General features: G+C 45.9%; 1 protein-coding gene across 1 annotated transcript; it reads right to left on the bottom strand.

Moving 5' to 3' along the window:
• Positions 1-6,589: 6,589 nt before the first annotated feature.
• LOC139417605 (uncharacterized) lies at positions 6,590-19,381 on the bottom strand. Its single transcript, XM_071166818.1, has 2 exons — positions 19,369-19,381; positions 6,590-8,013 (listed from the first exon to the last, which is right to left on the bottom strand). The coding sequence occupies exons 1-2, from the start codon at positions 19,379-19,381 to the stop codon at positions 6,590-6,592; spliced, it is 1,437 nt and encodes a 478-aa protein (XP_071022919.1).
• Between the last annotated feature and the right edge of the window lie 5,185 nt (positions 19,382-24,566).

Genomic DNA, 24,566 nt, shown 5'->3' with positions numbered 1-24,566 from the left:
GGAGAGGAGAGGAAAAGTCAAAGAGAGGTGAGGAAAGGAAAGGAGAGGAAATAAAGGAAAGGAGAGGAAAGACACAGAGAGGAGAGGAGATGAGAGGAGAGGAAATAAAATAAAAAGAGAGGAGAGGAGAGGAGAGGAGAGGAGAGGAGAGGAGGGAGAGGAGAGGAGAGGAGAGGAGAGGAGAGGAGAGGAGAGGAGAGGAGAGGAAAGGAAAGGAAAGGAAAGGAAAGGAAAGGAAAGGAAAGGAAAGACAAGGAGGGGGGAGGAGATGAGAGGAAAGGAGAGGAGAGGAGAGGAAAGAACAGGAGAGGAAAGGAAATGAAAGGAAAGGAAAGACAATGAGGGGGGAGGAGATGAGAGAAAAGGAGAGGAGAGGAAAGAAAAGAAAATGGGAGGGGAGGGTAGGTGGGAAAAGAAAAGGAGAAGGGAGGGGAAGAGGGGAAAGAAAGGAGAGGGGAGGAGAGGAAATAAAAGGAGAGGAAAGGAAAGGAGAGGAAAGACAAGGAGAGGGGAAGAGTGGAGAGGAAAGAAAATGGGAGGAGAGGGGAGTAGGGGAAAGAAAAGGAGAGAGGAGGGGAAAGAAAGGAGAGGAAAGGAAAGGAGAGGAAAGACAAGGAGAGGAAAGGAAAGGAGAGGAAAGACAAGGAGAGGGGAAGAGAGGAGAGGAAAGAAAATGGGAGGGGAGGGGAGTAGGGGAAAGAAAGGAGAGGGGAGGAGAGGAAATAAAAGGAGAGGAAAGGAAAGGAGAGGAAAGACAAGGAGAGGAAAGGAAAGGAGAGTAAAGACAAGGAGAGGGGAAGAGAGGAGAGGAAAGAAAATGGGAGGGGAGGGGAGTAGGGGAAAGAAAAGGAGAGGGGAGGGGAAAGAAATGAGAGGGGAGGAGAGGAAATAAAAGGAGAGGAAAGGAAAGGAGAGGAAAGACAAGGAGAGGGGAAGAGTGGAGAGGAAAGAAAATGGGAGGGGAGGGGAGTAGGGGAAAGAAAATGAGAGGGGAGGGGAAAGAAAAGGAGAGGAAAGGAAAGGAGAGGAAAGACAAGGAGAGGGGAAGAGTGGAGAGGAAAGAAAAGGAGATGAGAGGGAAGGAGAGGAGAGGAAAGAAAATGGGAGGGGAGGGGAGGAGGGGAAAGAAAATGAGAGGGGAGGGGAGGGGAAAGAAAAGGAGAGGGGAGGAAATAAAATGAGTGGAAAGGAAAGGAGAGGAAAGACAAGGAGAGGGGAAGAGTGGAGAGGAAAGAAAAGGAGATGAGAGGAGAGGAGAGGAGAGGAAATGGGAGGGGAGGGGAGGGGGGGAGAGGAGAGGAGAGGAGAGGAAAGAAAAGGATAGGAAAGAAAATGAGAGGGTGGGAAAGGAGAGGAGAGGAAGGAAAGGGAGAGGAGAGGGATCGAAAGGAGAGGCAACAAAAGCAGAGGAGAGGAAAGGAAAGAAAAAGTGAGAGGAGAGGAGAGGAGAGGAGAGGAGAGGAGAGGAGAGGAGAGGAGAGGAGAGGAGAGGAGAGGAAAAGAAAAGGAGAAGGGAGGGGAAGAGGGGAAAGAAAGGAGAGGGGGGAGAGGAAATAAAAGGAGAGGAAAGACAATGAGATCAGAGGAAAGGAGAGGAGAAGAAAGAAAATTGGAGGGAAGGGGAGGGGAGGAGGGGAAAGAAAAGGAGAGGAAAGAAAATGAGAGGGGGAAAAGAAGAGGAGAGGAAGGAAAGGGAGAGCAGAGGAAAGAAAATGAGAGGAAAGAAAAGCAGAGGAGAGGAAATGAAATGAGAGGGGGGGAAAGGAGAGGAGAGGAAGGAAAGGGAGAGGAGAGGAAAGAAAAGGAGAGGAAACAAAAGCAGAGGAGAGGAAAGGAAAGAAAAGGTGAGAGGAGAGAAGAAGAGAAGAAAGGAAAGAAAATGAGAGGAGAAGAGAGGAGAGGAGCTGAGAGGAGAGGAGAGGAGAGGAAAGGAGAGGAGAAGAGAGGAGAGGAGGGAAAAGGAGAGGAGAGTAAGGAAAGGGAGAGGAGAGGAAGGAAAGGGAGAGGAAAGGAAAGAAAGGGAGAGGAGGGGAAAGGAGAGAAGAAGAGAAGAAAGGAAAGAAAATGAGAGGAGAGGAGAGGAAATGAGAGGAGCCGGAAGGAGAGGAGAGGAAAGGAGAGGAGCAGAGAGGAAAGAAAATGTGAGGAGAGGAAAGGAAAGGAGCCGAGAGGAGAGGAAAGAAAGGAGAGGAGCCGAGAGGAGAGAAAAGAAAGGGAGAGGAGAGAAAAGTAGAGGAGAGGAGCCGAGAGGAGAGGAAAGAAAGGAGAGGAGAAGAGAGGAGAGGAGAGGAAAGAAAGGAGAGGAGCCGAGAGGAGAGAAAAGAAAGGGAGAGGAGAGAAAAGTAGAGGAGAGGAGCCGAGAGGAGAGAAAAGAAAGGGAGAGGAGAGAAAAGTAGAGGAGAGGAGCCGAGAGGAGAGGAAAGAAAGGAGAGGAGAAGAGAGGAGAGGAAAGAAAGGAGAGGAGAAGAGAGGAGAGGAGAGGAAAAGTGAGGAGCTGAGAGGAAAGGGCAGGAGTGGAGAGAAGAGAAGATACCAGGCTATACATGTCAGTGAGCATAGTTGAGCTGGTCTGAATGTAGCCTGCTCATCAGGACATATTCCACATTCTGTTGTATTACCGCCCAAATTCGAAATGGATTTAAATGTACAATTCATTCCGAAATTATTCAGACCCCTTAACATTTTCCACATTTTGTTATGTTAATTAAAGCCTTATTCTAAAATGTATTCAATTGTTTTTCCCCCTCACACAATACCCCAGAATGACAAAGCAGAAAGAGGTTTTTAGAAATTTCCTTTGCAAATTTATTAAAAATAAAAAACTGAAATATTTACTTAAGTATTCAGACCCTTTACTCAGGACTTTGTTGAAGCACCTTTGGCAGTGATTACAGCCTTGAGTCTTCTTGGGTATGACGCTACATGCTTGGCACACCTGTATTCGAGGAGTTTCTCCCATTCTTCTCTGCAGATCTGTCAGGTTGGATGGGGAGCGTCGCTGCACAGCTATTTTCAGGTCTTTCCAGAGATGTTTGATCGGGTTCAAGTCCGGGCTCTGGCTGGGCAACTCAAGGACATTCAGAGACTTGTCCTGAAGCCACTCCTGAGTTGTCTTGTCTGTATGCATAGGTTTGTTGTCCTGTTGGAAGGTGAACCTTTGCCCCAGTCTGAGTTCCTGAGCGTTCTGGAGCAGGTTTTCATCAAGGATCTCTCTGTTCTTTGCTCTGTTCATCTTTTTCTCCCAGTCCCTGCCGCTGAAAAATATCCCCACATTGAGAAGATGCCCCCACCATGCTTCACCTTAGGGATGGTGCCAGGTTTCCTCTAGACATGACGCTTGGCATTCAGGTCAAAAACTTCAATCTTGGTTTCATCAGAAAGGTGCCTTTTGGTAAGGTGCCTTTAGGTGCCTTTTGGTAAACTCCAAGCGGGTTGTCATGTGCCTTTTACTGAGCAGTGGCTTCTGTATGGCCACTACCATAAAGTCCTGATTGTTGGAGTGCTGCAAAGATGGTTCTCCTTCTGGAAAGTTCTCCCATCTCCACAGAGGAACTCTGGAGCTCTGTCAGAGTGACCAAGAATGATGAAGATCACTGTGTTCTTGGGGACCTTCAATGCTGCAGAAATGTTTTGATACCCTTCCACAGATCATTGCCCACTTAAATAAAGGTTAAATAAAATCAAATAAAATTGCCTCGACACAATCCTGTCTCGGAGCTCTACGGACAATTCCTTAGACTTTATAGCTTGATTTCTGCTCTGACATGCACTGTCAACTGTGGGTCCTTATATAGACAGGTGTGTGCCTTTCCAAATCATGTCTAATCAATTGAATTTACCACAGATGGACTCCAATCAAGTTGTATAAACATCTCAAGGATGAGCAATGGAAACAGGATGCACTTGAGCAGGCTTATGTATTTCTGTTTGTTTTATTTTATACATTTGCACACTTTGTCATTATGGGGTATTGTGTGTAGGTTGATAAGGACATGTTTTAATTTAATCCATTTTAGAATAAAGCTGTAACGTAACAAAATGTTGAAAAAGGGAAGGGGGCTGAATACTTTCCAAATGCACCGTAAATTATTCTCACCCATCTACACCCATCAGACTTTTTGCACATTTTGTTGTGTTACAGCCTGAATTCAAAAGGGATTAAAATTGACTTTTTTTCTCACCCACCTACACACAATACTCCATAATGACAAAGTAAAAACATGTTTTTAGAAATGTTGGCAAATTTATTGAAAATGAAAAACAGAAATACTGCATTTACATAAGTATTCCCACCCCCTTGCAATGACACTCAAAACTGAGCTCAGGTGCATCCGATTTCCTTTCATCATCCGTGAGATGTTACTACAACTTCATTGGAGTCCACCTGTGGCCAATTCAAAAGTATGGACATGGTTTGGAAAGGTCCCACAGTTGACAGTGCATGTCAGAGCAGAAACTACACCATGAAGTCCAAGGAACCGTAGATCTCTGAGAGAGAATTGTGATGAAGTATATATCTGGGGAAGGGTATAAAACTATTTCTAGAGTGTTGAAAGTTTCCAAGAGCACAGTGGTCTCTATTATTGGCAAATCAAAAACACACGGTACTACCCAAACTCTGCCTAGAGATGTCCAACTGACCAAACTGAACAACTGGGCAAGAAGGACCTTGATCAGGGAGGTGACCAAGAACCCAATGACCACTCTGACAGAGTTCCTTGGCTGAGATGGGAGAACCTGCCAAAAGGACACCAGTCTCTACAGCACTTCAGCAATCTGGGCTTTATGGGAGAGTGGCCAGACAGAAGCCACTCCTGAGGAAAAGGCACGTGCTTGTAAAAAGGCACGTGAAAGACTCTGAGAGCATGGGGATGCTTTTCAGCATCAAGGACTTGGAGACTGGTAAGGATAAATGGAACAATGAATGGAGTCAAATATAGGCAAATTCTTGATGAGAACCTGCTTCAAAGTGCAAACAACTTTAGACTGGGGGCATAGATTTATGTTCCAACAGGACAATGACCCCAAGCATACATCCAAAGCAATCAGAACAAGAATGTGAAAGTCATTGAGTGGCCCAGCCAAAGCACAGACTGAATCCCATTGAACATTTGTGGAAAGACTTGAAGATTGCTTTTCACCACCACTCTCCATCTAACTTAACTTGACAAAAGCTTGGAAAAATCTGCAAGGAAGAATGGGAGAAAATTCCCAAATCCAGATGTACAAATCTAATACAGATACCCAATCTAATACAGATACCTAATCTAATACAGATATACCCAAAACGAGTCATAGCTTTACTCGCCGCCAAAGGCGCTTCTACAAAGTATTGACTCAGGGGTGTGAATACTTATGTAAATGAGACATTTCTGTGTTTGAGTTTCAATAAATTTGCCAACATTCCTAAAAACATGTTTTCACTTCGTCATTGTGGAGTATTGTGTGTAGATGGGTGAGAAAAAAAGTCAATTTTAATCCATTTTGAATTCAGGCTGTAACACAACAAAATGTGCAATAAATCTGAGTGCTTTCTGAAGGCATAGTGCAGACATCTTCACCTCACTGTGCAACAAACATCACCACACATAGCTTCAATTAGGCCAACTTGCTTTAACACAATCCTTATTTTCTTACTGCTGTGCTTTCAGACAGATGTGGAAACCTTCGATATGCTTTTCATGCAGACAACCATTTTCTACATGTATGCAGACGTTCCCGTTCTGACAGTAAATAGTGTGATTGTATAGTGGCTCTGTAGTGATAGCAATAAGTAATTAAGAGAGTGAGATTGATGAATAATGGTTGTAAATTAAATGCAGTGAAAGCTGCAGCTCCAGATAGCAGGATTTAGGGTAACTTGACTATAGGTTGATTAAATGTGTTATTAAGTAATAAAAGGTCAAGCATCGTGAGTTGGGTTGTGGACTAGAATATGAATGAGGGGTAGGAATAGGGACTGCAATGCAATGGTGTGTGTTGGGTGGAACAATGTATGGCTGTTTCACAAAACGTTGATGTAGCATGAAAAACGAGGAATAGTGATGGAAATAGTACAGTAATGATTTTGATTGATTGTTATGGAAGAATTGATCAGTAATGGTATGAGTAGTTAGGAGGAGATCATTGTGCTGTTCGGTACTTGGCGGTGGCATGTTTAGCCACTGCCACTGTTCGTGTGTGAAAGCTCACTCAGAACCCCAGCAGAGTCCCAACACCAGTTCAAACTGCAATGCAGTGATGTGATGTTCTTGTCTTTCTCCCTTTCTCATAGTTCTACATACATTTAGGCTGTCTGTGTTATACTGTTCCCTACACATAAGACACACTGCGTCCTCCCTCTCCTTATCTGAGAAATAATACTTTTTTACAGAGTTTAAGCAGTAAAAAGCCAGGAGCAGATAGCCTATAAATCTGGCCGTAAAAACGTTGAGTTGTCAGTGGGGCCATCAGCTATCAATCATGCATCGGGGCAGGCTGATAAAAGGGAAATGGGTGATAAACCCCCCCCAGCATTTTAGGGAAATTATGTCCAGTCTTCCATTTGCAAAGTGCTGCAGTTGAATCAGGGCAGAATCTTAGTCATTGGTTAGCTGGTGAGGGTGGTGATGGTGTTGATGGTGGTGAAGGTGGTGAGGGTAGTTAGGCTGGTGAGGCCGGTGAGAGTAGTTGGGCTGGTGAGGCTGGTGAGGGTAGTTAGGCTGGTGAGGGTAGTTAAGCTGGTGAAGCTGGTGAGGGTAGTTAGGCTGGTGAGGCTGGTGAGGGTAGTTAGGCTGGTGAGGGTAGTTAGGCTGATGAGGCTGGTGAGGGTAGTTAGGCTGGTGAGGGTGGGGAGGGTAGTTAGGCTGGTGAGTGTAGTTAAGCTGGTGAGGCTGGTGATGGTAGTTAGGCTGGTGAGGGTGGGTAGGGTAGTTAGGCTGGTGAGTGTAATTAGGCTGGTGAGGCTGGTAATGGTAGTTAGGCTGGTGAGGCTGGTGAGGGTAGGTAGGCTGGTGAGGGTAGTTAGGCTGGTGAGGCTGGTGAGGGTAGTTAGGCTGTTGAGGGTAGTTAGGCTGGTGAGGCTGGTGATGGTAGTTAGGCTGGTGAGGGTGGGGAGGGTAGTTAGGCTGGTGAGTGTAGTTAGGCTGGTGAGGCTGGTGATGGTAGTTAGGCTGGTGAGGCTGGTGAGGGTAGGTCGGCTGGTGAGGGTAGTTAGGCTGGTGAGGCTGGTGAGGGTAGTTAGGCTGTTGAGGGTAGTTAGGCTGGTGAGGCTGGTGATGGTAGTTAGGCTGGTGAGGGTGGGGAGGGTAGTTAGGCTGGTGAGTGTAGTTAGGCTGGTGAGGCTGGTGATGGTAGTTAGGCTGGTGAGGGTAGTTAGGCTGGTGAGGCTGGTGAGGGTTGTTAGGCTGGTGAGGCTGGTGAGGGTAGTTAGGCTGGTGAGTGTAGTTAGGTTGGTGAGGGTGGGAGGCTGGTGAGAGTAGTTCGGCTGGTGAGGGTGGTGAGGGTAGTTAGGCTGGTGAGGGTAGTTAGGCTGGTGAGGCTGGTGATGGTAGTTAGGCTGGTGAGGCTGGTGAGGGTAGTTAGGCTGGTGAGGGTAGTTAGGCTGGTGAGGCTGGTGAGGGTAGTTAGGCTGGTGAGGCTGGTGATGGTAGTTAGGCTGGTGAGGCTGGTGAGGGTAGTTAGGCTGGTGAGGGTAGTTAGGCTGGTGAGGCTGGTGAGGGTAGTTAGGCTGGTGAGGGTAGTTAGGCTGGTGAGGCTGATGAGGGTAGTTAGGCTGGTGAGGGTAGTTAGGCTGGTGAGGCTGGTGAGGGTAGTTAGGCTGGTGAGGGTAGTTAGGCTGGTGAGGGTAGTTAGGCTGGTGAGGGTAGGGAGGCTGGTGATGGTAGTTAGGCTGGTGAGGGTAGTTAGGCTGGTGAGGGTGGGGAGGCTGGTGAGGGTTGTTAGGCTGGTGAGGCTGATGAGGGTAGTTGGGCTGGTGAGGCTGGTGAGGGTAGTTAGGCTGGTGAGTGTAGTTAGGTTCGTGAGGGTGGGGGGCTGGTGAGAGTAGTTAGGCTGGTGAGCCTGGTGATGGTAGTTAGGCTGGTGAGTGTAGTTAGGTTGGTGAGGGTGGGGGGCTGGTGAGAGTAGTTAGGCTGGTGAGCCTGGTGAGGGTAGCTAGGCTGGTGAGTGTAGTTAGGTTGGTGAGGGTGGGAGGCTGGTGAGAGTAGTTCGGCTGGTGAGGGAGGTGACGGTAGAAGACGCGCAGGTCTGTCTTGGTGTGAGAGAGGAAGAGGAGAAGGAGTGAGAGACACCCTGGTTGGTGAGGTGGAGGGCTGAGGAGGTTAGGAGAGATAGGGAGAGAAAGAGAGAGAAAGAAAGGGAGAGAGAGAGGAGCGAGCGAGAGGGGAGTGGCATTTTATGAAATTATACGACTAGCATAAATCACTTCTACACTCCCGTTTTTCTCTCCTTCATTCATTCACTTCCCTCTCTATCTCTCTCTGTCTCCCCTATCTCTTCTCTCTATCTCTCTCTCTTAATTTGCTCTCTCCGCGAATATTCCTCATCCTTCCCTACTTTTATTTGTATCGCCTCCTCCTCACTTTATGTGATGCACCCCTACTTCTCCTCCTCACAATCCCTCTCTCTCTCATGAATCTCTCTCTATCCCCCTCTCACCCTCCCTCTCCATATATCCATCCTTCTCTCTCCACCCCTCTATCTTCAGCACCTTCTCCATCTTTCTTTCTCTCTCTCTCTCTCCTCTCCACCCATTGGTTCCCTCCTCTGTGGTTTGTTTGCATGCTATCTTTATTGATTGTGTTTTTGTTGCTAACCAGGGATTTATCCTCTAGCTGTCTGAGGAGACTGTATTGGCAGAGCCCAGAAGAGATTGACTTGTCTCTCAGAGATTGGTCAGATATGTCCTGGCTGGCTGGCTAGTTGGCTGGCTACTTGCTGGCTGCTGGCTGGCTCAGCTGGCTGGCTACTGGCTGGCTGGCTGGCTGGCTGGTTACTGGCTGGCTGGCTACTGGCTGGCTGCTGGCTGGCTACTGGCTGGCTGGCTGGCTGGCTACTGGCTGGCTGGCTGGCTGGCTACTGGCTGGCTGCTGGCTGGCTACTGGCTGGCTGGCTGGCTGGCTACTGGCTGGCTGGCTGGCTGGCTGGCTACTGGCTGGCTGCTGGCTGGCTACTGGCTGGCTGGCTACTGGCTGGCTACTGGCTGGCTGCTGGCTGGCTACTGGCTGGCTGGCTGGCTACTGGCTGGCTGCTGGCTGGCTACTGGCTGGCTACTGGCTGGCTCGGCTGGCTGGCTGTCTGGCTGGCTGGCTGTCTGGCTGGCTGGCTGGCTGTCTGTCTGGCTGGCTACTGGCTGGCTACTGGCTGGCTGGCTGGCTGGCTGTCTGGCTGGCTGCTGGCTGGCTACTGGCTGGCTGTCTGGCTGGCTGTCTGGCTGTCTGGCTGGCTGTCTGGCTGGCTGGCTGCTGGCTGGCTACTGGCTGGCTGTCTGGCTGGCTGTCTGGCTGGCTACTGGCTGGCTGGCTACTGGCTGGCTGGCTGGCTGCTGGCTGGCTACTGGCTGGCTACTGGCTGGCTACTGGCTGGCTCGGTTGTCTGGCTGGCTGGCTGGCTGTCTGGCTCGGCTGCTTGAAATAAAAGACAAGACCATCTGGATGTGATGTTAATTATGCACTTTATCAGACCTCTCTGTGACAACATTCTGGATTGGCTGCTTCTTTATTACCAGTGTTTGTTCATTTTATTATATTTTTCTTTCAAAACTAAAAGAAAAAACCTGAGATATGATGCTGCTGAGGCATTTCAGTAAAAAGTCAAATTTGAAGTAAACAATTGCTCAACGGCAATGTCGAGTATTTTCCTTGAAATTGTACAGAAATACAATTTTACTGTGAATTTTTCATTGACATGTACAGTACAGTAAATATTTGTGTTGTTCTTACCGAATGTCTGGCCACCTGTCTGTCCGTCTGTCTTTCTGTCTGTCTGTCTGTCTGTGACTGGTGCCGTGCAGGCATCGAGGAATGACGGACTGGAGGGAGGCCACATTTCTGAGAGTGCCTATTGAATTGATAAATGCCCTCCTTGTCTGATCTGTTTTAATTTAAGGTCGTTTGTTAATTAATTTGAATAGCCTAACAGCCGTTGGTTCCGCTCCAAAGATCTTGGTTTGAGTGATCTCATTCTTCACTGTGCTGAGCTGAGCTTCAAGTCAGTGTAAACCAGGTTCAGCGATGCATGGGCCTCTGCTCTTTGCCCGTATTAAAATAGCGTCTCGGAGTAGGACTGCTGATTTAGGAACGTGTCCCCCCTGTAATTTAGATCATATATTCATCATGACATAAAAGGCCAAACTGATCTTATATCAGTGCTCCTACTCTGAGACTCTTTGTGGATATGGGCCCTGGTATACTCTATGCTCCTATCATGTGACCAATAAGCACCCTTGAAAGAGACAAAGGGACAATGTTGCATTTGTCATACAAAAGAATGTAAGGGATTATCAACACATTTAAAGCTAGCGTAGGATGATGAGCTGTGTGCTCTAAAGTATATGGCTTTGAATCTATATGTTTCCAGTCAATTTAGAAAGTAAACCAAAATTCCTCATTCCAAATTTTTCTAATTGAAAAGCAGTAAAGATAATTGGAATTGGAATTTCAGTTCACTTCCTATATTGACTGGAATTGACATGGAATTGACCCCAACCCAGATATGAGTCATGAAGAGCTGCATTGGTCACATCAGGTTTTATTCCCAGGTTAGAGAGAGTGAGTCACTACTCACTACTAAGCTAGGTGATTCTCTGTGGTCCTGTAATAGGACCTGGACATCACTACTAAGGCGTCAGAGAAGCGCCCTGACAGCCAGACAGCCGGAAGGCATGAAGCCAGGCAGTGTTAGTCTCAGGGGCTATGCTGCCACCTATAGTCAAACTGTGATACTGTCATTTTTTGTAAAACATTTTTTATTTAACCTTTATTTAATACATAGCAATACATAGTGCAAAACTCTGGGGGCATCAGGTCTCAACCTACCCCTTACATTCAGTGGCTCAGGAAGGGTGAGTCATAATGAGAGAGAGAGAGAGAGAGAGAGAGAGAGAGAGAGAGAGAGAGAGAGAGAGTTTGATTAGAACTCAAGAATAGTCTGAATTTGATTAGATCTCAAGAACAGTCTGAATTTGATTAGATCTCAAGAATAGTCTGAATTTGATTAGATCTCAAGAACAGTCTGAATTTGATTTGATCTCAAGAACAGTCTGAATTTGATTAGATCTCAAGAACATTCTGAATTTGATTAGATCTCAAGAACAGTCTGAATTTGATTCGATCTCAAGAACTTTCTGAATTTGATTTGATCTCAAGAACAGTCTGAATTTGATTAGATCTCAAGAACATTCTGAATTTGATTAGATCTCAAGAACAGTCTGAATTTGATTCAATCTCAAGAACTTTCTGAATTTGATTTGATCTCAAGAACAGTCTGAATTTGATTAGATCTCAAGAACATTCTGAATTTGATTAGATCTCAAGAACATTCTGAATTTGATTAGATCTCAGGAATAGTCTGAATTTTATTAGATCTCAGGAAAAGCAGGGTGGCAGTGGTTAGAGTGTTGGACTAGTAACCAGAAGGTTGCAAGTTCAAACCCCCAAGCTGACAAGGTACAAATCTGTCGTTCTGCCCCTGAACCCACTCTTCCTAAACTGTCATTGAAAATAAGAATTTGTTCTTAACTGACTTGCCTAGTTAAATAAAGGTTAAAACAAATACATTAAAAAAACAGTCTGAATTTGATTAGATCTCAAGAATAGTCTGAATTTGATTCAAGAACAGTTTTAATTTCATTGGATCTCAAGAACAGTCTGAATTTGACACATGATACACATTGTTAAATTGGTACACATGATACACATTGTTAAATTGGTACACATGATACACATTGTTAACCTATTGCCTCAGCATTCTAAAACAGAGCATACATTATGTTAAACATACAGTTTGTGTTAGTGTGTTGATGACCAGTGTGTGTGGAATGTAGCTTTAATGGCTATCATCATTGACCCAGCTCTCTGAATAGTAGGTGTGTGTAACTAATGTTTTATGGCTACTGAAACTAGGTTGTCTTGTCATGTTGCAATGAATCCTGTTGCGCCACGTGACATAACACCTTATCTCATAAGTGTTGGGTGACTGTTGGATGACTGTTTGGTGACTGTGGTGCATGTCATGGATGCCAGCGGATTACGCAACTTTATTGACAACACCACAATATGTGGTGATGTCTGATGAGCATGTAGGCTAAGGCAGTGAGGTGCTCACAGGGACAGCAAGTGGTGGTGCAGCCTCACTCACCATAATGATGATATGTGTTATACTCTAATTCTGAAGGCAGAGAGGAGCAAGGTAGGCTGTAGTACCACTAAAGTCTGCCAGGGGGCAGCGGAGCACACACATAGAGCATGTTGTCTTGGTAGTTGAGCACACGTCAAACTCATTCCATGGAGGGCAGAGTGTCTGCAGGTTTTCGCTCCACCCTTGTACTTAATTAAGGTCACTAATTAATAAGGAACTCCTTTCACATGGTTGTCTAATAGATCTTAATTGGAAGAAAGAAAAAAAAACCTGCAGACACTCTGCCCTTCGTGGAATGAGTTTGACACCCCTGAGGTAGAGCATAGCATCATGAGAACCAGAGAAGATTCTGAAGGACATATCCCTGTTACTACCTAGCTTCCTTCCTCTATCTGCCTCCTCTCTCTCCTCTGACAGAATATACAGTGCCTTGCGAAAGTATTCGGCCCCCTTGAACTTTGCGACCTTTTGCCACATTTCAGGCTTCAAACATAAAGATATAAAACTGTATTTTTTTTGTGAAGAATCAACAACAAGTGGGACACAATCATGAAGTGGAACGACATTTATTGGATATTTCAAACTTTTTTAACAAATCAAAAACTGAAAAATTGGGCGTGCAAAATTATTCAGCCCCCTTAAGTTAATACTTTGTAGCGCCACCTTTTGCTGCGATTACAGCTGTAAGTCGCTTGGGGTATGTCTCTATCAGTTTTGCACATCGAGAGACTGAATTTTTTTCCCATTCCTCCTTGCAAAACAGCTCGAGCTCAGTGAGGTTGGATGGAGAGCATTTGTGAACAGCAGTTTTCAGTTCTTTCCACAGATTCTCGATTGGATTCAGATCTGGACTTTGACTTGGCCATTCTAACACCTGGATATGTTTATTTTTGAACCATTCCATTGTAGATTTTGCTTTATGTTTTGGATCATTGTCTTGTTGGAAGACAAATCTCCGTCCCAGTCTCAGGTCTTTTGCAGACTCCATCAGGTTTTCTTCCAGAATGGTCCTGTATTTGGCTCCATCCATCTTCCCATAAATTTTAACCATCTTCCCTGTCCCTGCTGAAGAAAAGCAGGCCCAAACCATGATGCTGCCACCACCATGTTTGACAGTGGGGATGGTGTGTTCAGGGTGATGAGCTGTGTTGCTTTTACGCCAAACATAACGTTTTGCATTGTTGCCAAAAAGTTCAATTTTGGTTTCATCTGATCAGAGCACCTTCTTCCACATGTTTGGTGTGTTTCCCAGGTGGCTTGTGGCAAACTATAAACAACACTTTTCATGGATATCTTTAAGAAATGGCTTTCTTCTTGCCACTCTTCCATAAAGGCCAGATTTGTGCAATATACGACTGATTGTTGTCCTATGGACAGAGTCTCCCACCTCAGCTGTAGATCTCTGCAGTTCATCCAGAGTGATCATCGGCCTCTTGGCTGCATCTCTGATCAGTCTTCTCCTTGTATGAGCTGAAAGTTTAGAGGGACGGCCAGGTCTTGGTAGATTTGCAGTGGTCTGATACTCCTTCCATTTCAATATTATCGCTTGCACAGTGCTCCTTGGGATGTTTAAAGCTTGGGAAATCTTTGTGTATCCAAATCCGGCTTTAAACTTCTTCACAACAGTATCTCGGACCTGCCTGGTGTGTTCCTTGTTCTTCATGATGCTCTCTGCGCTTTTGATGGACCTCTGAGACTATCACAGTGCAGGTGCATTTATACGGAGACTTGATTACACACAGGTGGATTGTATTTATCATCATTAGTCATTTAGGTCAACATTGGATCATTCAGAGATCCTCACTGAACTTCTGGAGAGAGTTTGCTGCACTGAAAGTAAAGGGGCTGAATAATTTTGCACGCCCAATTTTTCAGTTTTTGATTTGTTAAAAAAGTTTGAAATATCCATAAATGTTGTTCCACTTCATGATTGTGTCCCACTTGTTGTTGATTCTTCACAAAAAAATACAGTTTTATATCTTTATGTTTGAAGCCTGAAATGTGGCAAAAGGTCGCAAAGTTCAAGGGGGCCGAATACTTTCGCAAGGCACTGTATATATCAGTGGAGGCTGCTGAGTGAGGGCGCCTCATAATAACGGCTGGAACGGAGCAAATGGAAAGGCATCAAAACATGTGTTTCATGTATTTGATACCCTTCCACTAATTCCGTTCCAGCCATTACCACGAGCCCGTCCCCACCAATTGAGGTGCCACCAACCTCCTGTGATATACACTATATATACAAAAGTATGTGGACATCCCTTCAAATTAGTGGATTTGGCTATTTCAGCCACACCCATTAGTGACAGGTGTATAAAATCGAGTACACAGCTATGCAATCTCCATAAACAAACATTGGCAGTAGAATGGCATTATTGAAGAGTTCAGTGACTTTTAACGTGGCACCGTCATAGGATGACACCTTTCCAACAAGTCAGTACATCACCTTTCTGCCCTGCTAGAGCTGCCCAGGTCAACTGTAAGTGCTGTTAATGTGAAGTGGAAACGTCGACGAGCAACAACGGCTCAGCCGCTAAGTGGTAGACCACTCAAGCTCACAGAATGGGACCTCCGAGTGCTGAAGCTCATAGTTTGTAAAAATGGTCTGTCCTCGGTTGCAACACTCGCTACTAAGTTCCAAACTGCCTCTAGAAGCAACGTCAGCACAAGAACTGTTCGTCAGGAGCTTCATGGAAGCAATGCCAAACGTCGGCACGAGTGGTGTAAAGCGCATTGCCATTGGACTCTAAAACAGAAGAACAATGGTCTGGAGCTGTTTTTGATTTCGGACTAGGCCCCATTGTTCCAGTGAAGGGAAATCTTAACGCTAAAGCATACAATGACATTCTAGATGATTCTGTGCTTCCAACTTTGTGGCAACAGTTTGGGGTAGACCCTTTCCTGTTTCAGCATGACAACACCCCCATGCACAAAGCGAGGTCCATACAGAAATGGTTTGCCAAGATTGGTGTGGAAGAACTTGACTGGTCTGCACAGAGCCCTGACCTCAACCCCATCGAACACCTTTGGGATGAAATGGAACGATGACTGCGAGCCAGGACTAATCACCCAACATCAGTGCCCAACCTTACTAACGCTCTTGTGGCTGAAAGTATTCAGACCCCTTGACGTTTTTCACATTTTGTTACATTACAGCCTTATTCTAAAATGGATTAAATAAAAAATATTCCTCATCAATCTACACTCAATACCCCACAGTGCCAACGCAAAAACAGGTTTTATATTTTTTGCAAATGTATTAAAAGTAAAAAAACAGATATACCGTATTTACATAACTATTCAGACCTTTTGCTATGAGACTCAAAATTGAGCTCAGGTGCACCCTGTTTCCATTGATCATCCTTGAGATGTTTCTACAACTTGATTGGAGTCCACCTGTGGTAAATTCAATTGATTTGACATGATTTGGAAAGGCACACACCTGTCTATATAAGGTGCCACAGTTGACAGTGTATGTCAGATTAAAAACTACGCCATGAGGTCGAAGGAATTGTCTGGAAGGGTACCAAAAAATGTCTGAAGCGTTGAAGGACCCCAAGAACACAGTGGCCTGCATCATTCTTAAATGAAAGAAGTTTGAAACCACCAAGACTCTTCCTAGCGCTGGCCGCCCGGCCAAACTGAGCAATCGAGGGAGAAGGGCCTTGGTCAGGGAGGTGACCAAGAACCCGATGGTCATTGACAGAGCTCCAGAGTTCCTCTGTGGAGAGGGGAGAACCTTCTAGAAGGACAACCATCTCTGCAGCACTTCACCAATCTGGCCTTTATGGTAGAGTGGCCAGACGGAAGCCACTCCTCAGTAAAAGGCACATGACAGCCCGCTTGGAGTTTGCCAAAAGGTACTAAAAGACTCTCAGACCATGAGAAACAAGATTATCTGGTCTGATGAAACCAAGATTGAACTCTTTGGCCTGAATGCCAAGCGTCATGTCTGGAGGAAACCTGGCACCATCCCTACGGTAAAGCATGGGGGTGACAGCATCAAGTTGTGGGGCTGTTTTTCAGCGGAAGGAACAGGGAGACTAGTCAGGATCGAGAGGAAGATGAACAGAGCAAAGTACAGAGAGATCCTTGATGAAATCCTGCTCCAGAGCTCTCAGGATCTCAGACTGGGGGGCGAAGGTTCACGATCGAACATCTCTGTGCAGCGACGCTCCCCATCAAACGTGACAGAGCTTGAGAGAATCTGCAGAGAAGAATGTGAGAAACTCCCAAAAACAGGTGTTCCAAACTTGTAGCGTCATACCCAAGAAGACTCGAGGCCGTGATCGCTGTCAAAGGTGCTTCAACAAAGTACGGAGTAAAGGGTCTGAATAGTTATGTAAATGTGATATTTCTAAAAATCTGTTTTTGCTTTGTCATTATGGGGGATCGTGTGTAGATGGATGAGGGAAAAAAGCGATTAAATACATGTTAGAATAAGTCTGTAATGTAACAACATGTGGACAAGTGAAGGGGCCTGTTTACTTTCTGTATACATGTATACAGTTGAAGTCGGAAGTTTACATACACTTAGGTTGGATTCATTAAAACTCGTTTTTCAGCCACTCAAATTTCTTGTTAACAAACAATAGTTTTGGCAAGTCGGAAAGGACATCTACTTTGTGCATGACACAAGTCATTTTTCCAAAAATTGTTTACAGACAGATTATTTCACATACAATTCACTGTATCACAATTCCAGTGGGTCAGAAGTTTACATACACTAAATTGACTGTGCCTTTAAACAGCTTGGAAATTTCCAGAAAATGATGTCATGCTTTAGAAGCTTCTGAAAGGCTAATTGACATCATTTGAGTCAATTGGAGGTGTACCTGTGGATGTATTTCAAGGCCTACCTTCAAACTCAGTGCCTCTTTGCTTGACATCATGGGGAAATCAAAAGAAATCAGCCAAGACCTCAGAAAACAAATTGTAGACCTCCACAAGTCTGGTTCATCCTTGGGAGAAATTTCCAAACGCCTAAAGTTACCACGTTCATCTGTATAAACAATAGTACGCAAGTATAAACACCATGGGACCACGCAGCTGTCATACCGCTCAGGAAGGAGACGCATTCTGTCTCCTAGAGATGAACGTACTTTGGTGCGAAAAGTGCAAATCAATCCCAGAACAACAGCAAAGGACCTTGTGAAGATGCTCGAGGAAACAGGTACACAAATATCCATGTTGACAGTAAAATGAGCCCTATATCGAAATAACCTGAAAGGCCGCTCAGCAAGGAAGAAGCCACTGATCCAAAACCGCCATAAAAAATCCAGACTACGGTTTGCAACTGCACATGGGGACAAAGATCATACTTTTTGGAGAAATGTTCTCTGTTCTGATGAAACAAAAATAGAACTGTTTGGCCATAATGACCATCGTTATGTTTGGAGGAAAAATGGGGAGGCTTGCAAGCCGAAGAACACCATCCCAACCGTGAAGCACGGGGGTGGCAGCATCATGTTATAGGGGTGCTTTGCTGCAGGATGGACTGGTGCACTTCACAAAATAGATGGCATCATGAAAAATAAAAAGTATGTTGATATCTTGAAGCAACATCTCAAGACATCAGTCAGGAAGTTAAAGCTTGGTCGCAAATGGGTCTTCTGAATGGACAATGACGCCAAGCATATTTCCAAAGTTGTGGCAAAGTGGCTTAAGGACAACAAAGTCAAGGTATTGGAGTGACCATCACAAAGCCCTGACCTCAATCCCATATACAATTTGTGGGTAGAACTGGAAAAGAGTGTGTGAGCAAGGAGGCCTACACCAGCTCTGTCAGGAGGAATGGGCCAAAATTCACCCAACTTATTGTGGGAAGCTTGTGGAAGGCTTCCCGAAACGTTTGACCCAAGTTAAAAAGGCAATGCTACCAAATACTAATTGAGTGTATGTAAACTTCTAACCCACTGGAAATGTGATGAATGAAATAAAATCTGAAATAAATCATTCTCTCTACTATTATTCTGACCTTTCACAAACTTAAAATAAAGTGGTGATCCTAACTGACCTAAGACAGGGAATTTTTACTAGGATTAAATGTCAGGAATTGTGAAAACCGGAGTTTAAATGTATTTGGCCAAAGTGTATGTAAACTTCTGACTTCCACTGTATATGTATGTGTAAACTCAGCAAAAAATGAAACGTCCACTCTCCCGGGTGGCGCAGTGTTCTAAGGCACTGCATTGCAGTGTTAGCTGTGCCACCAGAGACTAAGGGTTCGAGCCCAGGCTCTGTTGCAGCTGGCTGTGACCGGGAGGTCCATGGGGCGATGTACAATTGGCCTAGCGTCGTCCGGGTTAGGTAGGGTTTGTCCGGTAGGGATATCCTTGTCTCATTGAGCACTAGCGACGGGCTGTAAGTAATTAATGCTGATTAATTACTTAAAAATCAGACAATGTGATTTTCTGGATTTTTGTTTTAGATTTCGTCTCTCACAGTTGAAGTGTACCTATGATAAAAATTACAGACCTCTACATGCTTTGTAAGTAGGAAAACCTGCAAAATCGGCAGTGTATCAAATACTTGTTCTCCCCACTGTACATAGCACATTTAGATGACATGCACATAGAGATGGTTAAACATACCAGAGGTAAACAAACACAAGCTGATAATGTGAAAGTATTTGTCACGCTCTGATCTGTTTGACCTGTCCTTGTGCTAGTCTCCACCCCCCTCCAGGTGTCGCTCCATCTTCCACATTATCCCCTGTGTATTTTTAGCTGTGTTTTCTGTCTGCCTGTTGCCAGTTCGTCTTGTTTGTTCATGCCTACCAGCGTTTTGTCTCAGCTCCTGTTTTTCCCTAGTCTCCCTTTTTCTTGTCCTCCTCGTTTTTGAACTTTTCTGCCCTGAGCCTGTACCCGCCGGCCTCACCACTGCCTGTCTCTGACCCTGAACCTGCCTGCCGTCCTGTGCCTTTGCTCCACCTCTGGATTATCGACCCCTGCCTGCCTTGACCTGTCGTTTGCCTGGCGCTGTGGTTACAATAAACATAGTTACTTCACACAGTCTGCACTTAGGTCTTACCTTGATTCCTCATAGTACGAACTGGCCATGACTGACCCAGCAGACTTGGACCAGCTCCGCATCTCCATCTCCTCCCAAGGAGCCCTCATTGGTTGACACAAGGAGATGCTTCGTGGTCTGATGGAAGGGTTCCAGGACGTGGCCGAACGCCACGACCCTGCATTGGACGCTTTACAGGAGCAATTCCGTGGATTGCCTACTAGGCAGCCTACCATGACGGTAACCTCCCAGCCCCTCAGTAACCCGTCTGGTAGCAGTGCCGTCACCCCGGTTTCCCAGGAACCCAGCCTACCTCCCCCGGGGGCGATACAATGGAGATTCCAGAAACTGCCGGGCCTTTCGCTCCCAGTGCTCCCCCTTTTTCGAGCTGCAGCCTTCTTCGTTCCCCTCGGACCGCCCGAAGATAATGTACATTATTATGCTGAAGTCCGGGAGGGCACCTGCCTCGGCCACGGCAATGTGGGAGCAACAATCCGTCGTCTGCCTCAGTCTGGAGGTATTCGTGGCTGAGGTGAGAAAGGTTTTTAAGGCTCCAGTGTTGGGGAGAGAGGTTGCCGGGAAGTTACTCCAGCTTCGGCAGAGCTCCCTCAGTGTGGCAGACTATGTGGTGGAGTTCTGTACATTGACAGCGGAGGGTACCTGGAACCCGGAAGCGATGTTCGACACGTTCCTGCATAGAATATTGCCGGGGGTGAAGGACGAGCTTGCAGCCCGGGAACTACCAACAGATCTCGACTCACTCATCGCCTTAACCATCCGGGTCGATGGATGTTTACAGGAACGTAGGAAGGAGAAGATGTCTGATTGCGGTCCCAATCGCTTACTCAAGGATCCCACCTTGCATCTGATGAACTCCGGAAGTCCCAGAGAGGACCCGAGCTTACCCGAGTTCCTCCAAGAGCCTCCGAAGACTGACGACTTGCCTCTTCCCGAGCCGATGCAGCTCAGCAGGGCTAGGCTGCCTTCAGCCGGACGTGTACACAGGCTGAACACCCAGAGTTGTCTGTATTGCGGTACTGTCAGTCATTATGTCCCTTCAAGAGACCCAGCTTATTCATTGGAGTGAGTACTCTGGTGGGTCTTAAAGATAATTATTATTCTCCCCTTACTCTCCCACCTCTCCATGCCACCCTGCTGTGGGGCGACCAGTCCAAGTCTATCCAGGTATTCATCGACTCGGGGGTCGATGTGAGTCTCATGGATGTCACCCTGGAGTCCGAGCTGGGCATCCCCACTCAACCCCTCTCCAATCCCATTCCCGTGGGTGTTAGAACGCTGGACGGGCGCTCTATAGGCTGGGTCACCCACCAGATCACACCTGTCAACCTACGAGTGTCTGGGAACCACAGCGAGACGATCCAATTCCTGCAGGTTGAGACTCCACAGGTTCCTGAGGTATTGGGATTATTTTGGCTCCAGCTACACAATACCTCCATTGACTGGGCTACTGGTGCCATCGTGGGCTGGAGCCCATCCTGCCACGTGCATTGCCTGAAGTCAGCTCTGCCTGCCCCAGGACATTTTCCAGGGGGCTTGGAAATTGCCCCGGACCTTTCCGCCTGCTCTGAAGAGTACCAGGACCACTGGGAGGGGTTCAATAATGCCCTTGCCACTTCGCTACCGCAGCACCAACTGGTATCCAAGAATGTCAAGCCTGAGGCGCTGGCAAGCTGCTATAGTGCCGCGGCTACTATACCAGAAGCCGAGACCTTTCCCCCGATCTAAGATCATTAGCCCCTCTGCTGTTCGTCCTCTGTTGTCCCATACCCTCTGTAATTTTGCTACCTCTTCTGTATCTAGAGTTAAAACCATATCTGACTGCCCCTTCTCTCCTGTTTCCAGGCCCACCCCTCTCCCTCGTCTCATCGACGGCCAACCGGCGTACATGGTGAGACGCCTCCTGAAGGTTCGACCTCGGGGCAGGGGATTCATGTACCTGGTTGACTGGGAGGGTTATGGTCTGGAGGAGAGGTGCTGGGTCTCCGCTCGTGACACCCCCTCCAGGTGTCGCCCATCTTTCACATTATCCCCTGTGTATTTATAACCTGTTTTCTGTCTGGCTGTTGCTAGTTCGTCTTGTTCGTTCAAGCCTACCAACGTTTTGTCTCAGCTCCTGTTTTTCCCTAGTCTCTCTTTTTCTCTTCCTCCTGGTTTTTGACCTTTTCCTGTCCTGACCCTGTACCAGCTTGCCTGACCACTGCCTGTCTCTGAGCCTGTCTGCCGTCCTGTACCTTTGCTTCACCTCTGGATTATCGACCCCTGCCTGCCTTGACCTGTCGTTTGCCTGGCGCTGTGGTTACAATAAACATGTTACAGTCTGCACTTGGGTCTTACCTTGATTCCCGATAGTATTGAGGTTTGTCCCACTGTAGAGTCCTGCGATAGCTGTTATAGCTATCACTGCTCTCTGGTTTATGTCCTCTATTAATGTTCTGTTCATTAGTGGTAAATCACATCACTGTCATTTTCCATTTAGAGGTCACACATGGCACAGTGAACTATAGAATGAATTTGATCTGATCTATATGGATAGGGTTCCCGAGTGGCACAGCGGTCTAAGGTACTGCATCTCAGTGCTAGAGGTGTCACTACAGACCCTGGTTTGATTCCAGGCTGTATCACAACGGGCTGTGATTGGCCCAGCATCATCCGGGTTAGGGTTTGGCCGGGCTAGGCTGTCATTGTAAATAAGAATTTGTTCTTAACTTACTTGTATAGTTAAATAAAGGTTACATTTGAAAAAAATGTAAAAAGATATCTTAGTTCATCCATGCTGAAGTCCGCTTCATACAAACAGCAGGCATGGATCTGTTAATATGCGTTCTGTACTTATAAAATAATTGTCAATGACTTTCCAAAATAAACCAGAAAGTTACAGTTCAATGAATCTGAAATGTGGGGCTGTAACTTCTCTGGTCATAAAATTGTCAAATAATTTAATTCCCTTTCAGTGCTCGTAGAGTTTATTAGCTATATGAATTAGGAACATTATTGTTATTGTACACTAAAAAGATGGAGCTCTATTCAGATGCACAGTAAGCTATGTCTCAGCAGTGTTTTCCCTACAGGGATCTCCTTTCCACCAGAGTTATCTAGAAAACTAAAGGACATTTGAAAACTAGAGACATTATTTCAGCCATAAAAGGTACTGTCGATATAAACATCAATTTAACGTCTAATTCCACATTGCTTCAATGTAATTTCATTGAAATGACGTTTAAACAATGTTGATTCAACCAGTGTGCGCCCAGTGGGTAGTCATTTGTTTTCAAGCTTATGCAGTCAGGCAGATTAATGTTTTCAAGCATTTTGACTGACAATGTGTGTAAGGTCTACTGAAAGGTTTACTTGTTGACTGCCGTCTGTAAATACAACCTTGTTCTCTAACCTGTGTACTTGTTCTTTCAAACTGATAACATCATTGGTGTTTCTACCTAGTTGTTTTGCCCAGCATGTCACTTCTATTTCCTCAGCCCTCTATAGAAGAAAAGCCATAAAACGTTTTTTCAAGCAACTGTGTTAAAAAGAACACCTGTAACTCCACACACAGACAAACCTCTCAACTGAAATGCCAGTGGCAAGTTTATGACTCTTGGGAATGGGGACAGACAGACACACAACAACTAAATAGATGGTTTGTGTACAACAAGAACAAGCCTGTCGCTCATACTGCAGCAGCCTTCTCCTTTCTCTTCATAGTTCCAAGCACTGAATGGAGGTTTGGATTGGGAGCCATTTTGGTTGGTCGTTGGTTGGTGAGTCTTTGTGTGTTTGCACTGCCCATGGTTTGGTTAGTGCAGGCAGACGCGAGGGCGGGCAGGCAGGCTGAGGCGCTGGCTAGTTGGTGGGGGATGGTGAAAGCATCAGACACACCAGACTACAGCTAGAAGCTGCTAGAAGCCGGTGCCTGCTGCAGATACTCTGATGACAGACTGCTGTTAATGTTTAAGTCATTGTAGAGTGGAGCCTCTGGGCTCTGGGCTGGGAGACAGATTCAGTCAGAAAGCATTTGAGTACCTCAGGTCCTTCTGGTGATTTATTGCTTATCTATACATTCTTTAGAGCGATCTCTTGCTTTCTTTCTCTCTCTCTCTTGCTTTCTCTCTCTCTCTCTCTCTCTTGCTTTCTCTCTCTCTCTCTCTCTCTCTCTCTCTCTCTCTTGCTCTCTCTCTTTCTCTCTCTCTCTCTCTCTCTCTCTCTCGCTCTCTCTTGCTTTCTCTCTCTCTCATACGCTCTTCTCTCTCTCTCTCTCTCTCTCTCTCTCTCTCTCTCTCTCTCTCATACTCTCTCTCTCTCTCTCTCTCTCTCTCTCTCTCTCTCTCACTCTCTCTCTCTCATACACTCTTCTCTCTCTCTCTCTCTCTCTCACTCTGCACTCTCACTCTGCATGCATTATTTGATGTTTTACGTTGTACACTGGGGATATTTTTGCAGAATTCTCCATGCAGAGTCTCAATTTTGTGTGAATTCTTGGTTGGTGAGCGGACCCCAGACCTCACATCCATGAAGGGCAATGGGTTCTATAACTGATTCAAATATTTTTAGCCAGATACTAATTGGTATGTAGAATTTTATGTTCCTTTCGATGGCATTAAAGGCCCTTCTTGCCTTGTCTCTCAGATTGTTCATAGCTTTGTGGAAGTTACCTGTGGCGCTGAAGTTTAGGCCGAGGTATGTATCGTTTTTTGTGTGCTCTAGGTCAACGGTGTCTAGATGGAGTTTGTATTTGTGGTCCTGGCGACTGGACCTTTTTTGGAACACCATTTTTTTGGTCTTACTGAGATTTACTGTCAGGGCCCAGGTCTGACAGAATCTGTGCATAAGATCTATGTGCTGCTGTAGGCCCTCCATGGCTGGGGACAGAAGCACCAGATCATCAGCAAACAGTAGACATTTGACTTCAGATTCTAGTAGGGTGAGGCCGAGTGCAGCAGACTGTTCTAGTGCCCTCGCCAATTCGTTGATATATATGTTGAAGAGGGTGGGGCTTAAGCTGCATTCCTGAGTCACCCCACAGCCCTATGGAAAGAAATGTGTGTTTTTTTGCCAATTTTAACCCCACTCTTGTTGTTTGTGTACATGGATTTTATAATGTCGTATGTTTTTCCCCCAACATCACCCTCCATCAATTTGTATAGCAGACCCTCATGCCAAATTGAGTCCAAATATTTTTTTAAATCAACAAATCATGAGAAGTC

Source organism: Oncorhynchus clarkii, chromosome 9 (genome assembly GCF_045791955.1).
Source record: "Oncorhynchus clarkii lewisi isolate Uvic-CL-2024 chromosome 9, UVic_Ocla_1.0, whole genome shotgun sequence".
In the NCBI taxonomy this organism is placed as follows: Eukaryota; Metazoa; Chordata; class Actinopteri; order Salmoniformes; family Salmonidae; genus Oncorhynchus; species Oncorhynchus clarkii.
The sequence above is the reverse complement of the archived record's forward strand: the minus strand, read 5'-3'. Positions and strand labels throughout refer to the sequence as shown.